Source organism: Thamnophis sirtalis, unplaced genomic scaffold, assembly GCF_051295495.1.
Source record: "Thamnophis sirtalis isolate CommonGarterSnake01/CBP01778 unplaced genomic scaffold, rThaSir2_p1.2 scaffold_8, whole genome shotgun sequence".
In the NCBI taxonomy this organism is placed as follows: domain Eukaryota; kingdom Metazoa; phylum Chordata; class Lepidosauria; order Squamata; family Natricidae; genus Thamnophis; species Thamnophis sirtalis.
The window spans coordinates 20,838,414-20,851,623 of NW_028261388.1; the positions used below are offsets into that span (position 1 = coordinate 20,838,414).

The window sequence follows — 13,210 nt, forward strand, 5'->3', positions numbered from 1 at the left end:
GAGGGGGGGGCATCAAGATTGGTCAGTGCTTAAGGCACCAGCGAGCCTTAAATCCGCCACTGCTTCCCAGGGAAGTTGTGAACGCGGACTTGCCGCTTGAAGAAGGGGAGGGGGGGGGAAAGCGCGCGCGTTTGTAGAGCGCGCGCGTTTCTCCCACCATCAAACTTCGTCCCAAGTAAACGCGTTTTAAAGCTCAACGCTGCCAGCTTTTGGTTTAAAAAAAGAAAAAAACCTCTTAGCCTCCTGGGAAAACTGGAGCCCGGCTGAATGCAGAACCTCAAGCTTTGATTTTTGGGGAGGGGATGGGGGAGGGTTCTCCCTTTTACATACTCGGCGAATTCCGTGACCAAACGCGGAAGCTATCTAGCTAAATAAATAAATATAAATAAATAAATAAATAAATAAATAAATAAATAAATAAATAAATAAATAAATCCCAGCCAGATTTACTTTGATCTAAGGCCGCGCTGCTCTTCCTCCCTCCCTCCCGTTCTTCCTCTTCTCCCCCCCTCCCTATTGTGGGAGCTCCTGACTCAATTGCGGCTTCAAAGTTTCTGGTCCGCATCGTTTTCTGCCCTACTGCATACCCACGGACCTAGGAGTGTCGCAGACCAGTAAAAAAAAAAGCGTGTGTGTGTGCCGGTCCTGGTGAGAGAGAGAGAGGGAGCGCGGCGATTCAATTGCCTGGAGCAGGCTGGGTGTGGGGTTAGCTGTCTATTGCAGCAGGTAATGTTGAGCGCTAGGACCTGGGAGAGCCCCTCAGCCGCCCGCAAGCTGGACTACCTTAAACCCAGCCCAATGCCTCTTCCTGCGCCACTTTTCCCTGCGTGCTTGGATGGGAGAGCCGCAGCAGCTCGGGGCTGGAGTACAACATCGCCCGGCCAGCTCTGCCGAAGCTACACCTGTTCCGAGGCAACTCGAAGAAAAGATCCCCGCACTTGGACGGAGCTGCCTTCCCTCTTGCCTGGGTGGTTCGAGGCTGGAACGTCGGCCGGGCTGAACCGAGGAGCATCCGCGTAGAGAGAGAGAGAGATTCTGGATAATAGATCTGGACGCCCAAAAAGTTTTTAAAATATTATTATTTTTAAGAAATCCCCTTATCCTTTCGGGGGGAGGATTTACCTCGGCCAGCCAATGTGAATGTCCCTCCCTTATTCTTCTCCCCCCTTCCTTTCCCCTCCTTTTTAGGATTCATGCTGATAGATGCAGTCTGGTATAGACTAAAAAGAGCGCATGTCTTTGGGGAAGCAGATCCCATAAAAAAAGGGGGCCTGGCGTCCGCCGGGCATCTGAGATGCCATATATCGATAATGTATTTGCCCACTGCCCTCTGTAACGCCTAAGGCGCCGAAGTTGCTATGGTCATTCCGCTCCTAAGCCCAATGGAGAAACTACGGATTTTGATTCTTTTCACGGCTGAATGGGCAGAAGACCTCACCGCCTGCTAAGAGCCCCGGGAACATAGACCTCGTCCGCTGCTTCTAGACCCACAACCCGAGGGGGGCTGAGAGAGCTATGTCCCGGTGCGGAGCGAGCGCGCTGCTTTTTTCAGACTGAGTGGGCGATTTGACCTTGAACCCAAAACAGCGGGCTACTTTATTCCGGTGTCCTATTTTTTTTTTTTCATTTTAGTCTGGAATCCGTGCGATTACTGATGGATTAAAACAGAAATCTCTTTCCCCCTCCCCACCTTCCCTCAACGTAACTGCAAGTGGAAGGGGGAAGAACGGAGTGGAGACACATTTAAAAAAAAATTGAAGAAAAAAAATCTTAGGTTGGGCACTAGCAATTACAATTTGCTGCCAACCCCCCCCCCCAAAAAAACCTCGTTTACCTTTCCCCCACCTCCTCCAACCCTCTCCGCTCCTGATGGCTCCTTTAGGTGAAGTTGGGAACTATCTCGGGGTCCAAGACGCCGGCCCCTTTGGGAACGTGCCCGTCTTGCCGGCGGACAGCCCGGTTTTGTTAAGCGACCACCTAGGGCAGTCCGAAGCAGGTGGACTCCCCCGGGGGCCTGCGGTAACGGACTTGGATCACTTAAGAGGCATCCTGAGGCGGAGGCAGCTCTATTGCAGGACTGGATTTCACTTAGAGATTTTCCCCAATGGTACGATCCAAGGAACCAGGCAAGACCACAGCAGATTTGGTAGGTATGGGCGGTTAACCCCCTGGTGGCCGTGGGAGGGCTATGCCAGAAGTCCTTGCCTGCGCAAGGTGGGCGGCTGGGAGGAGGGTGGCGGAGAGGAAAAGGAGTGGATGCTGCTGGTGGATGGCATTGTGGTGAGAATTTGCAGATCCCTGCGAGTGTCCAAGTGGAGGGGGGGGGATAAAAAAAGCAGTATAGCGTGGTAAAAGCGATTGATGCGGGCCGCTCTTTCGCTTAGGAGTAAATGCAAGTGTTAATAACGAGAGGGAAGGGTCCCTTCTCCGCAGAGGTGTAGCCCGGCTTTTCAGTGAATCAGTTTCCAATCCTGGCAGGAATTCTCTGGCTCTTCAGCCCAGGCGTCTCTATTAACTCTTAAGTAAGCAGACGTGCCGAGAAAATTGGGCTTTTTCACTTTCACCATTCTGTAAAGTGTTTACACGATCTTCCCTCCCTATCCGCTTTTCCTATCAGCTCCTATCCACCTGCTTAAACTGCAGCAGAACGTCTGGAAGAGCCGTTTTCGGCCGTCTTTCGTCCCTACACTAGCTCTTCGTTGCTGAAGGGACCCCCCCCTTTTTTTTGAGAGAGAGAGAGAGAGAGAGAAGGGTTGTCCGCACACAGCCAGCCCCTCTCTCTGTCGGTACCGGCATAATAAAACAAGACGTTTTGGTCCCGAAATAATTCTAGCACGAAAGGAAAGGAAGCCTTCGCCTATCTTCGCGTTTCTGTTGCATGGGGTAGATGTCCGCATGCTTAGATATATTCCAGCGTCAAATGAAAGACCCGCGCTGGTTAGCAGCTGCACACAGACTTCGCTTAAAGTTTGGGTTTTTTTTAAAGCCCTCTCTCAGGAAATTTTCTGTGACTCAGCATAGACAGCCGGCGAATTCAGCCTTCCCCAACTAGCCGCACTGGAATCGCAAATGCCTTTGTGTGTGTCTCCACCCCCCCCCCCCAAATAGCGTGATTTGGGAATGATGGGAGTTATAGTTCCTATCTCTTGTGCCAGGGAGGACGCTGTGCCACGCATTCAAAAGGCACCGTCCGCGCGTTTTGATTGATATCGCAGGGTTTAAGTGGCGGCTCATGATTTTAATTGTACAGGCTGAACTTTGGAGACTGGAGAGAATGAAGCAATCCCACTTCGGAGAGCCGAGTGCTGTTGGGAAGGACTTGACTGGAAATCCACCTGACTGCACTTGGCCCAGATCATAAAAAGATAAAAAAGTTCAGTGGTGGTTTCCCTTCCCGCGGTCCTGATATATATATATATCTCCATTTCGTATCTTTTATTGCTTTCGAGAGCCATTGGGAAATGCCGCAGTTGTGTAACGAAAGGGTGTCCTTCGAAGGGGGAAAACGTGAACTAGGTCTTGTTAAGCCACCCCACCTCCTTTTTATTCTTGCCTGAATTGGGTTTCCTTAGCTCTTGAGGACATACACCCGCTTTTCGCCCCCCCTCCCTCTACCCCAACGCGGTTTACGAAGAGAATCAGACTTGCGGAGCTCCCAGGAACCCCTTTCCCTTAATAAAACGCCGGGGCGTGCGTGCGACATTGAAAGGCATCTTAAGAGGCGGTAGCAATTCCTGGAGGGGAGAAAGTTGGGCGATGTAGCAGGAATTGGGTTTGGAGCCCGCTCCGTCCTCCCTCCGCACGCCCCTTTTGCTCCGGAATGGCTTTTTTTTTTCTGCGTGGCCCTTATCATGCAGCGGTGGAGATCTGGTGCAGGGTGTGAGCGTGGTTGTATGTATATAATGTATGAGATGCATATAGAATGCATGCATGCGCGCGCTCAAAGACCGGACTGGAGGCTTTACGGTACAATTTTCGTGTGCGAAGGTCGGAAGCGGTAGCATGTTAAAAGGCTGCAATCGGGTCTTCTGACGCTCAGCACCAGTCCGCGGGCTCAGCCGGTAGCAGGTGTACGGTGGCCGAGCTGAAGCTGCTGCTTCCTCGCGCATTTGCGCGGCGGCAACAGCAGCAGCAGCTCGAAGACAATGCCGCGGGGTCCTAAACTCCGCCAGTTCCCCTATCACCACCACCCCTTTCCGCTTGAGGTGGCCCTGAATTAAATAGCCCCCTTTACAGAAGGACAGATCTTTAAAAAAGGAAAAAGAAAAGAAAGAAATCCCAAGGGGCACTGGCTATGCCAGCGGTTCAGAGCAATGCATCATTTGCAGTTAAATTCAAGATCCTTTAATTTAAATGGCTATCCACCTTACCTGCTACAACTAGGGGCTCTTAAAAGTGGAGAAGACCTTTATTGATTTTGAAGGGTGGCAGTCTAAGAAAAGTGAGAGTTAAGTAGCAGTTGTAGGATGTAGTAGTAGTAAGAGGATGGGAAGCATCCAGAAAATCCCAGGAGAGCAGATCAACTGGCTAAGAAAACAGTGGGCTTTTGCACTGTTATCAGGGAAACACTATGGGCTGTCCAGGTAGAGTGGGAATTTGACTCAAGGAAAATTTAATTAGGGGACCATTTATTACACAGAATGGGGAAATTATGCCAGCTAATATTCTGTTTTATAAATCAGAAATACTGGGGTTTGCTTTTGTTTTTCTTCTTTTAATGTAACAAAAATCCAGCTGTTTTCACTTGAAAAGAATAACTTTGCAGTGGTGCACAAGAAAAATCTGGAAGATTATGTAAAGTTATAGGGCTGGATGTGGCGATGTCCTCTTTTCTAGCAGGATGTTTGCAGAGTTGTCAAAAAAAGTCAAGGAGCATCTACCACCATGTGATCCAACCCCTTCCTTCTCTTTTAAATGTTTATCACAAAGCACCCTGAAAAAAGGTGGTGCTTAGATTGCAGCATATAGCTATGAACACCACCTTGAATTTTTTAACACCTCCCCCCCCCTCTAATACCAGTAGAAAACATCCTTGTTTTCTACCGGTATTAGAATTCAGATTCAGTAACTTTGCACTGGGTAATTGTGGCTGCAAAAGTCCAAAATGTATAGAAAATGGCAGTGTGGTCAATGTCTATTAGTAATAAGTAATAAATATGGGGTTTTGCTTCATCACAGCAAATATACAGAGAAAATTATAAGGTTGCAAACCCCATGACCACCCATTTAGGACAGATTCCACTGAATTCAGTAGCTATTTACATATAACTTGTTGCTCCATCATTAACTGAATAAATCCAACTTCCTGAGTTGATATAGGCCATATTTTCAGCATGCATACTGTGTGAAGCAAACCCACAGGTGCTATTTCTGAAACTCTGCAGCCTGGAAGCTGACTTACAGTATGTCCAGCTGTTGTAAAGGAATCCTGATTGTAGATGAACTAGATTAATAAAGCTATAAACATGAAAGAAAAACTGCCTGCACAATTCAGATTCCTGGAATGGCACCTGCAGAGCACAGGTGACTCCAACAAAAGAATAAAAACCACCTGTGGAATACATTATATCTTTTAGAGGGGGGGAAACCTAGGACTGAGCCTCCCTGAATATCCCTGGCAAGATACCAAGTTTTATATATCTCGACTTCTTTTATACCTAGTTTGGTTTCTAGATTGTACAGAGACCAGGGCAGTCATGCAGTTATATAAAAGCTGTAGAATATGCTTTTTAAAAAAGCTTGCCTTTTTATTAAGATTGAAGCAGGAATTCATTACCATAAAAATGGAGGGTGTAATCCCATCCCTAATTTATACTTGGATCCATTCTTCGCCTCAAATAAGATATAGCTGACAGGAGATTTCTATTCAATCCAGAAGAAGACTATTCTAGTATGTTTGGGAACTGCAGTTAGTAGCACAACTAAGATATTGATAATAGCTTCTGAAAAACACTTCCCCAGTGCCTTCCAGATATGCCAATTCCAAATTTCCAGCATATTTAGAAAACATTGGGTCTGGACAGGCTGTTCTGCAGTCTTATCTCTGAATGATTGTATATAGTTTTCAGATTATTTACCTGTTCATTTAGACTACCACCAGATTGGTACTGAAAAAAATCAGGCTATTAGTGGCTACTAGCCAACAAATAAAGATTTTTGCATTTGATATAAAGTCCATTGTAGCATCATGCCAAAGAATCTAACATATAGATTCATTGTGGTGTTTACACTCTCCTCACATTAGTAAATGTGTTCAGCGATGTAAAAAAAAAAAACACCTTATGTGCCAGTTTTATCTTGCTGTAAAATTTACACCTTTCCTGCAACATGTTTTAGTCTTTTGGAGTTGAAAACTCTGTAATGCGATTCTGGGTGACCAAGGCCGGTTTTTTTCCCCCCAACCTGTCACTATACAAAGTATCGCAGTCTCTCAAAATTTGGCCACCATGATCTCTAGAAGTGTGGTGGAAAGGGATGCCTATTGCGTTGGCCCTACTCTCCACTACTACACGCATCCCTCGTGGTTTTCTCTTTAATCTAATCTAATAAATTGAAAACTGCCCCTCCCCTTCCCGCAGTTAACTGCTGGCAAAAGCAGGAGAAAGAAAATGGACTAAACCGCAAAGTAACCATCCACGGTTTTAGTTGTCCAATAAATTGAGGCCGAGTAATTAAAAGGCCGCGGAACCGAGACAGAACGCGCGCGCGCCATTGGGAGCCGCGCGCTCTATCCAGGGAGCTCTTGTCTACGCAATAGCGGGCAGAAGGGAGAACCCGGCAGCTGCGTGACAGGACCGGGTTCGCGCCTCCCGGATAAGGTTGGCAAGGGCCAATTCTGACGTAGGGAAAAACCTTGGTGCAAGGTTGATGCCCAAGCGCCGTCCCGAGTAGGAGCGGGGGGGCCGCACATCTCCGTGAAGTGCGAACGTCCGCACGGCGAGGTCCTTCAACCGCCTGGCAAATCTGCAGTGCACCCACGAAAACTAGGGAGCTGGGCCACAGGGGTCCGGGGAAGGCCGACAGGGGTGTGGGGTGTGGCAAGGAAAGGAAAGCTCTAACTCTTGGACGACCCCCAACTGGCGTCTGGAATTGTGCAGCGCAGAGATGGGGGAGCCTTGTTCTCACGGCTCCAAACGGCTTTCAGGGTCAACCGCAACCCCCCCCCCTCTTTTTTTTTTTGCAATCCGTCCCGCGGGGGCGTAAAAGCCCAACTACTGCAGGTGTTTGCTTCCCTCCACCCACCCACCCAGAGCGTGTTAGGGAATCCAGTTGCAGAGAAATGGAGAAGAGGACCCGCAGTAACACTTTTGGGGACAGTGTGGGGAGGGAGGGAGCCCCTTTCCCTTTCTGCCCAGGCTTGCCGCTGCTCTCCCCGGTTTGAGGCCTTTGAAGAGCAAGGGGGTGCCGGAGGACTGGAGAGAGAGGGACGCGCGAGCCTCTTCCCTCGGAGGACTGACCTCGCCTCACGGCCCGCTTTTATTTCCTTCGCTGCCTGCGGCTGCTAAACAGAGCTTGCTGCTTCGGGAGCTATTTTTGTCTTTTCTGGCCCTTTCTTTTCCTTCCACCGTGCAGCCGCAGAGCCAAAACTAAAATTCAGCCGCCAGGCTTGTTTTAGTGTGTGCTCCCTTGTAAACGGAGGGTTAGGTGTGTGTATCTGCCTTCCTTGTTTATTCCCTGCCCCTAATAGGCTTGTACAAAAGATGGTTTGAAGTATCCAGGGCTTTGCCCCTTCAGAAGGAGATTGCCTTGTTTTCTGCTGTTCAGAAAGCAGGATTAGAAAATGTAATGATGGCAAAAATGTTCAGGACTTTTGTGGGGTAAAGCTGTGTAGGCAAAAGTTGTTTGACATTGGAACATCTGGTTGGGAAGCTGCCCTTTACACAATTGGAAAAATTTCAATGGAGACTGTGATGCTCATTTACCAGGGAAGAGAGTACTGAATAGCCTGGGCAGATTATGCATTGAACAAGGGTTACTTGGTGTAAGTGTATCCAACATTATGGTTCTGTAGTTGGCTTTTGTACAGCATGCTAAGGTAGAGTTGGACAGCATGTGGTTTTGTGTGGAAGCCGGGGGATTCTCTTAACATGTTAGGTGAGCCAGAACATAATACAGTTATCATTTGAGCAAAGAATCTTTCTTATGAGCTCTGGAGAAGGGTTTAATGGTGAAAAAGATAGAAGAAAAGAATAGGACCATCAGCAGTAAGGTCAATAGACTTAATTATTGGGGTGATGAGCTCAATGTTGGAAAAGCTGAAGGAGCAGGTCAGGGAGAGATCATCATGAAGAAAATATATCTGTAGTCACTAAGTAACGTCTTGATGGTCTGTAATCGGTCAAATCTAATGTGACCTTAGGAAATGTGTTTAATTCAAATTTACATTTTAGTACATTGTGTAAATCCAAGCTGTGGGGCAAGCTAAGCAATACAGAATGCTTGGGACCATCTATTCATTTATTAAGACAATTTCCCAGTTAAGTCCCAACTTCCATAGTTTAATGGAAGCCCAGATGATCCATTAAACTATGCTTCATATCTGAAGTGTTTAATCAAACATGTAAAGAATATCTGACTGACTCTCCAAACAGGAATTTAGCAGCTGAGGATGCAATTTATTGAAAAGAACAGAAACAATAGAAAGGGAGGAGAAGTTATGTTAGAAGTATCTATACCTTCAAGAATCTTGAGGGGGGAAAAAGAAGCCTTCAAAATGGAATAGAACTGTAGGAGGTGATGTGACTGTATCCTTGCAAGGATTTGGGGCGTGGCTTATCATTTACTTCTTCAAAGATATTTTTTCAACATGGTCTAATTAATATCCCTGGAATTTTCAGTTGGTTCCTCACTCAGGCAAACCTTAAAACTTCCTGAATAAGTAGACTGTTGGAATGCCTTAGACATAATTTATCTTGGTTATAACAAAATATTTGACTATATCTTCTGACATTCTAATTAGCAGTCTTTTGAAAAGTTGGTTGGAGTACTTTGGCATTTAATTAGGTATGACCATTAAATAGCCAACTGTTAGATTGTTCCATCTCCACCCTACTGCCCCATCCCAGGACTGTTTCATTTCTAGATTTGACAGTGTGTTAGATTATGCAGGACCTATTGGAAAAGTTTGACTTCTGACAGAATTTGGGAATAATACCTATGAATGTGGCCTTATTAAGTGGTATAGATTTTTTGCCCATGAACTGTCAGGTGGATTGATTGGATAGGCATGTTAGCTGTCAAGATTGGTGTCTCCTGAGAAGAAATGCTGATCAGTGGCATAACTCAGTTTTGTCAGAGTTGTGTTTTTCTGGCAGTACAGAATGTAAGTTAGTAGAGACTGACATAACATCTGCTGATAAACTTGAAATATTAAATAAAAGCTGGCTGAATGGAATGAAACTTAGCAGAGAGAAATGCAAAATGATCTTAAGAAAAATAAATGAAATCTGCATGTATAAGATAGGGGTGTTCTGGCTTGGTAATGATTCTGGTGAAATAGGAATAATAGCTTATTGAGAACTAAATGTAAGTTGATGTGATGTGACTGCCAAAAAGACAAATACAGTTTTAGGTGCAGAACTATGGCTTCTAAATTACACAAAATAACGTTCCAGTTTATTCTGCATTCTGCTTACCCTATTATAAAAGTGGTTTAGACAACAGGGAGAATTAGGAGTCTAGGAATTAAGTTCTCTGAAGACAGGTGGAAGGAACAGGGTATGTTTAGTCCTGAGAAGAGGCTATAGTAAGAGCAAATGGGAGCAGCTGGTAAATATTGTATTTTTCGGAGTACAAGACGCACCTTTTTCCCTCAAGAGGGTGAAAATCTGGGGGCGTCTTCTACACTGAATACAACATTTTTGGCCTCCCGAAAACTCACCATCTTTGCAAAAATGGCCTATAGGAGGCTATAGGAGGCATAGCCTATAGGAGGCTTCCAAAGTGCTCCTGAGGGCTGGGGAGTGCAAAAATGAGTGAAAAATGGGCCATTTTTTGCTCATTTGTCCCCCCCAGCCCCCATGAGTACTCTATAAGCCTCCTACAGGCTATGCATGCCCATTTTTTGGACAAAAAACAGGTCATTTTTGGGAGGTCTGCAGAGTGCAAATACTTATTTTTAAATTTGCCTCTTCAAAATCTTGGTGTGTCTTATACTCTGGTGCGTCTTATACTCCGAAAAATATGGTAGTTGAAAAGATATTGCCTAGAAGAAGTTTCCCATGTCTTAGGACAGGACATGGAATAATGCATTTGAGAAGAGCAGGTTCCAGCTGAATATCAGAAGTTATTTTCCTTGTAATGAGCAATTCAAAGGGGATATACATGTGCACACCTTCGAATTAGCGTTGACTCCAGGCAAATGCAGTCCCTGCAGTTTTCTTTCCAGGTTTTTTCAAAAGTGCTTTGCCATTGCCTCCTTTCAGGGCTTAGAGCAGGGGTGTCAAAATCATGCTTCCACGTGACATATCGGGACTCCCCCCCCTTCGCTAAACTGCCTGTGGGCGTGGCCAGCACGTGGGCCCAGGAGTTTGACAGCCCTGGTTTAAAGTTCATGGCTCATGGTCATCCAGTTGATTTCATGCCTAATGTGGGACTAGAACTCAATTTCCCAGTTTCTAGCCTTAACCTCTGAACCAAACTAACTCTCAGATCAAAAGTAAAATCAAGTAACTAGAGAAGTAGTGAGCTCCCATTTACTGAATATATCCAGGTGAAGGTTGAGCAATCATCTATCAAGAGTGCTTTAATTTAGATTCTTGATCTGAGCAAGTCATTGGAATCAGAGCTTCAAATAACTTGTTTCATTCTGACGTCTTTTCTGTACTTGAGTGGTAGGCTGTCAATAGTCGTTTTGGCATTTTTGGATCTCTCAAATAGCTGGCATAGGGGATAGTTTATCTGTTACCCAAAATGACTACCATAATGTCCTGGCTACTGACAACTGTTCTACTTACCTAAAGGAAGCTCTTGCAATTGCTTTGTCTTGCCTATTTAAGTCCCTCAAATACTTTCTACTATTTAAGTTAACCTTTGTTTTTTTCCCCCTGGGCAAGTGTGCATAGATACAAACTAAGCTGTGAGTTATGGCAAACTACCATTTTTAATTTTCCAAGTACAGGTAGTCCTGGATTTAACAACCATTCATTTACTGGCTGTTCAAAATTATAACAGCACTGAAACGAGTGACTTATGACCAGTTTTCATACTTATGACCATTGTGGCATCCCCATGATCAAAATTCAGGCACTTGGCAACTGGCATATAGTTATGACAGTTGCACTGTCCTGGGATCATGTGATCACAATTTGTAATCTTCCAAGCCATCTTCTGACAAGCAAAGTCATCCAGGGAAGCCAGGTTCACTTAACAACTGCACAATTCACTTAACAACTAGTGATGAAAACTCAAGTGTTTTGGTTAGCAACAGAAATGTTGGGCTCAGTTGTGGTCATTAAGTTGAGGACTACCTGTACATCTTGCAAAGACCGCAAGAAAGTGACATAAGATTTTATCTCACATCACTGTATTTGGCATCCGTGAAATTTATCAACAGACTATGTCAAACTGAAGAAATAGGGTATTCCCTTTGTATTACAAATTCTTTCCTAACTGCTCACGATAAATGTATAAAACAGTAAGCACTACTACATATGTTGCCCTGCATTTGTAGAAGGAAAAAATGAGATGGAAATTAAATCACATGTCTTGATTCTTAGAGGTTCCTGCAAAATATAAGCCTTCCTGTCACATACACACCTGCCTGTTTTAATGATGGGCAGTTAAAAAAAACGAAACATTTGGCAGGTGTGTGGATTTTCCCTTTTCTGTAGAGTTATAGATTCCTTAAATAAAAGATGCCTGTTAACTCTTATTATTTATGCTCTTCTGGAAGCAGAGCCAACACTTTGAAATGGGAAGGCATTTGGCAAATATATTTCCCATTACCTTCAGGGAGTTTTCTTTACATTCTTCTCCAGGCAAAAACAATTTCTGAATGGAAGATAATTAATCCTAAATAGATGGAAGGACAGGAAATTAAAAAACAAAGCAAAAACATACATGTTTCTTTCATCCTTCTGCAGTCTGTGACCTTCCATGCATAGCTTGTGACTCCAGCTCACATTGGTGATGATGCAGCAGTCAGATCTGTGCAAAGACCAGGAAAAGCTGCAGCTGTAACACAGTTCAGATTTTCAGAAAGACTGCAGATGAAATGCAGCAACTGCATATTCTACAATTCAACTAGAATGCCAGCTGTTTTAGAGAATCTGATGAGACAATTGCAATGGGCAGGATATTTTCAGTTCAACAGATAGAAGATGATAACTGTATCATTAAGATGACCCTCAAACCTACACAATCCTAGTGCTCTGATATATTAATTCCCTTGAAACTGGACGTTTTCATTAGTTCTGTGGGTGCATCCAGCTGATGCAAGTATTGCTTTTGAACAAGTGAGGCAAAATGAATGGATCAAAGGGAGGCTAATTATAAATCTTAAGTTAAAAATACCTTCAGATACTGTTATAAACAATGTAGTGTTGGTTATATCCTCCCCTTTTCAGGATATTGTTTCCCATCATGTGTACACAATTTGTCTTGATTTCTTTTTTTTTGTGGAGTTGGGGAGAGGGATTTAATTTCTACCTTCTCTAATACCTGCAGCAACTAAAATAGGGGTTTGCTATCAAATTGTGCTTTTGAAATTCCTTGTTGGTCAGTTGCAGGGAATGCAGATCAGATTAGAATGATTTGGTGAGTTCCCTACTTTTTCAGGCTGCAGCAGTTCACACTGCTTTGGAGGTTAGTGCAAGTTGAAAACAGTTTGGTATGAAAGTATCACCTCTTTTAGGGGTTCAGCTATGTAGCAAACCATAATGGGGTTTGTTTGGTTATTGGCTTAGCATGGTATGTGCTTGTCAGGTTTTTTTAAATTAGATTTCTTTGCTGCCCATTTTGCCTTGTGTTGGTTTTTAAAGAATGATTTATGACTTGGTATTTTACAGATCCCCCCCCATTAAGTTGATAAGAGTATCCAGCATATGTCTTCCAAGCCAACATTTGTAAAAACTCTGATGTTCATAATTTAGTGGTTTAAGCATTGTCAGGCTCTGTTACAGAAAGTACAATGTCACAGTTTTTGCCCTGGATATCTGTCATTGCCATGTCCTACTTCTTGATGTACTGAATGTTACCTCATTATATTTCT

At 44.5% G+C, this 13,210-nt stretch overlaps 1 protein-coding gene across 1 annotated transcript in view; it reads left to right on the forward strand.

Moving 5' to 3' along the window:
* The first annotated feature begins 717 nt into the window (after window positions 1–717).
* FGF9 (fibroblast growth factor 9) overlaps window positions 718–13,210 on the forward strand; it is a 49,237-nt gene continuing 36,744 nt past the window's right edge. The window contains exon 1 of the mRNA XM_014060535.2: window positions 718–2,146. Within this exon, the coding sequence (XP_013916010.1) occupies window positions 1,870–2,146 (277 nt within the window). The 5' untranslated portion in view covers window positions 718–1,869. The remainder of the gene's footprint in view (window positions 2,147–13,210) is intronic.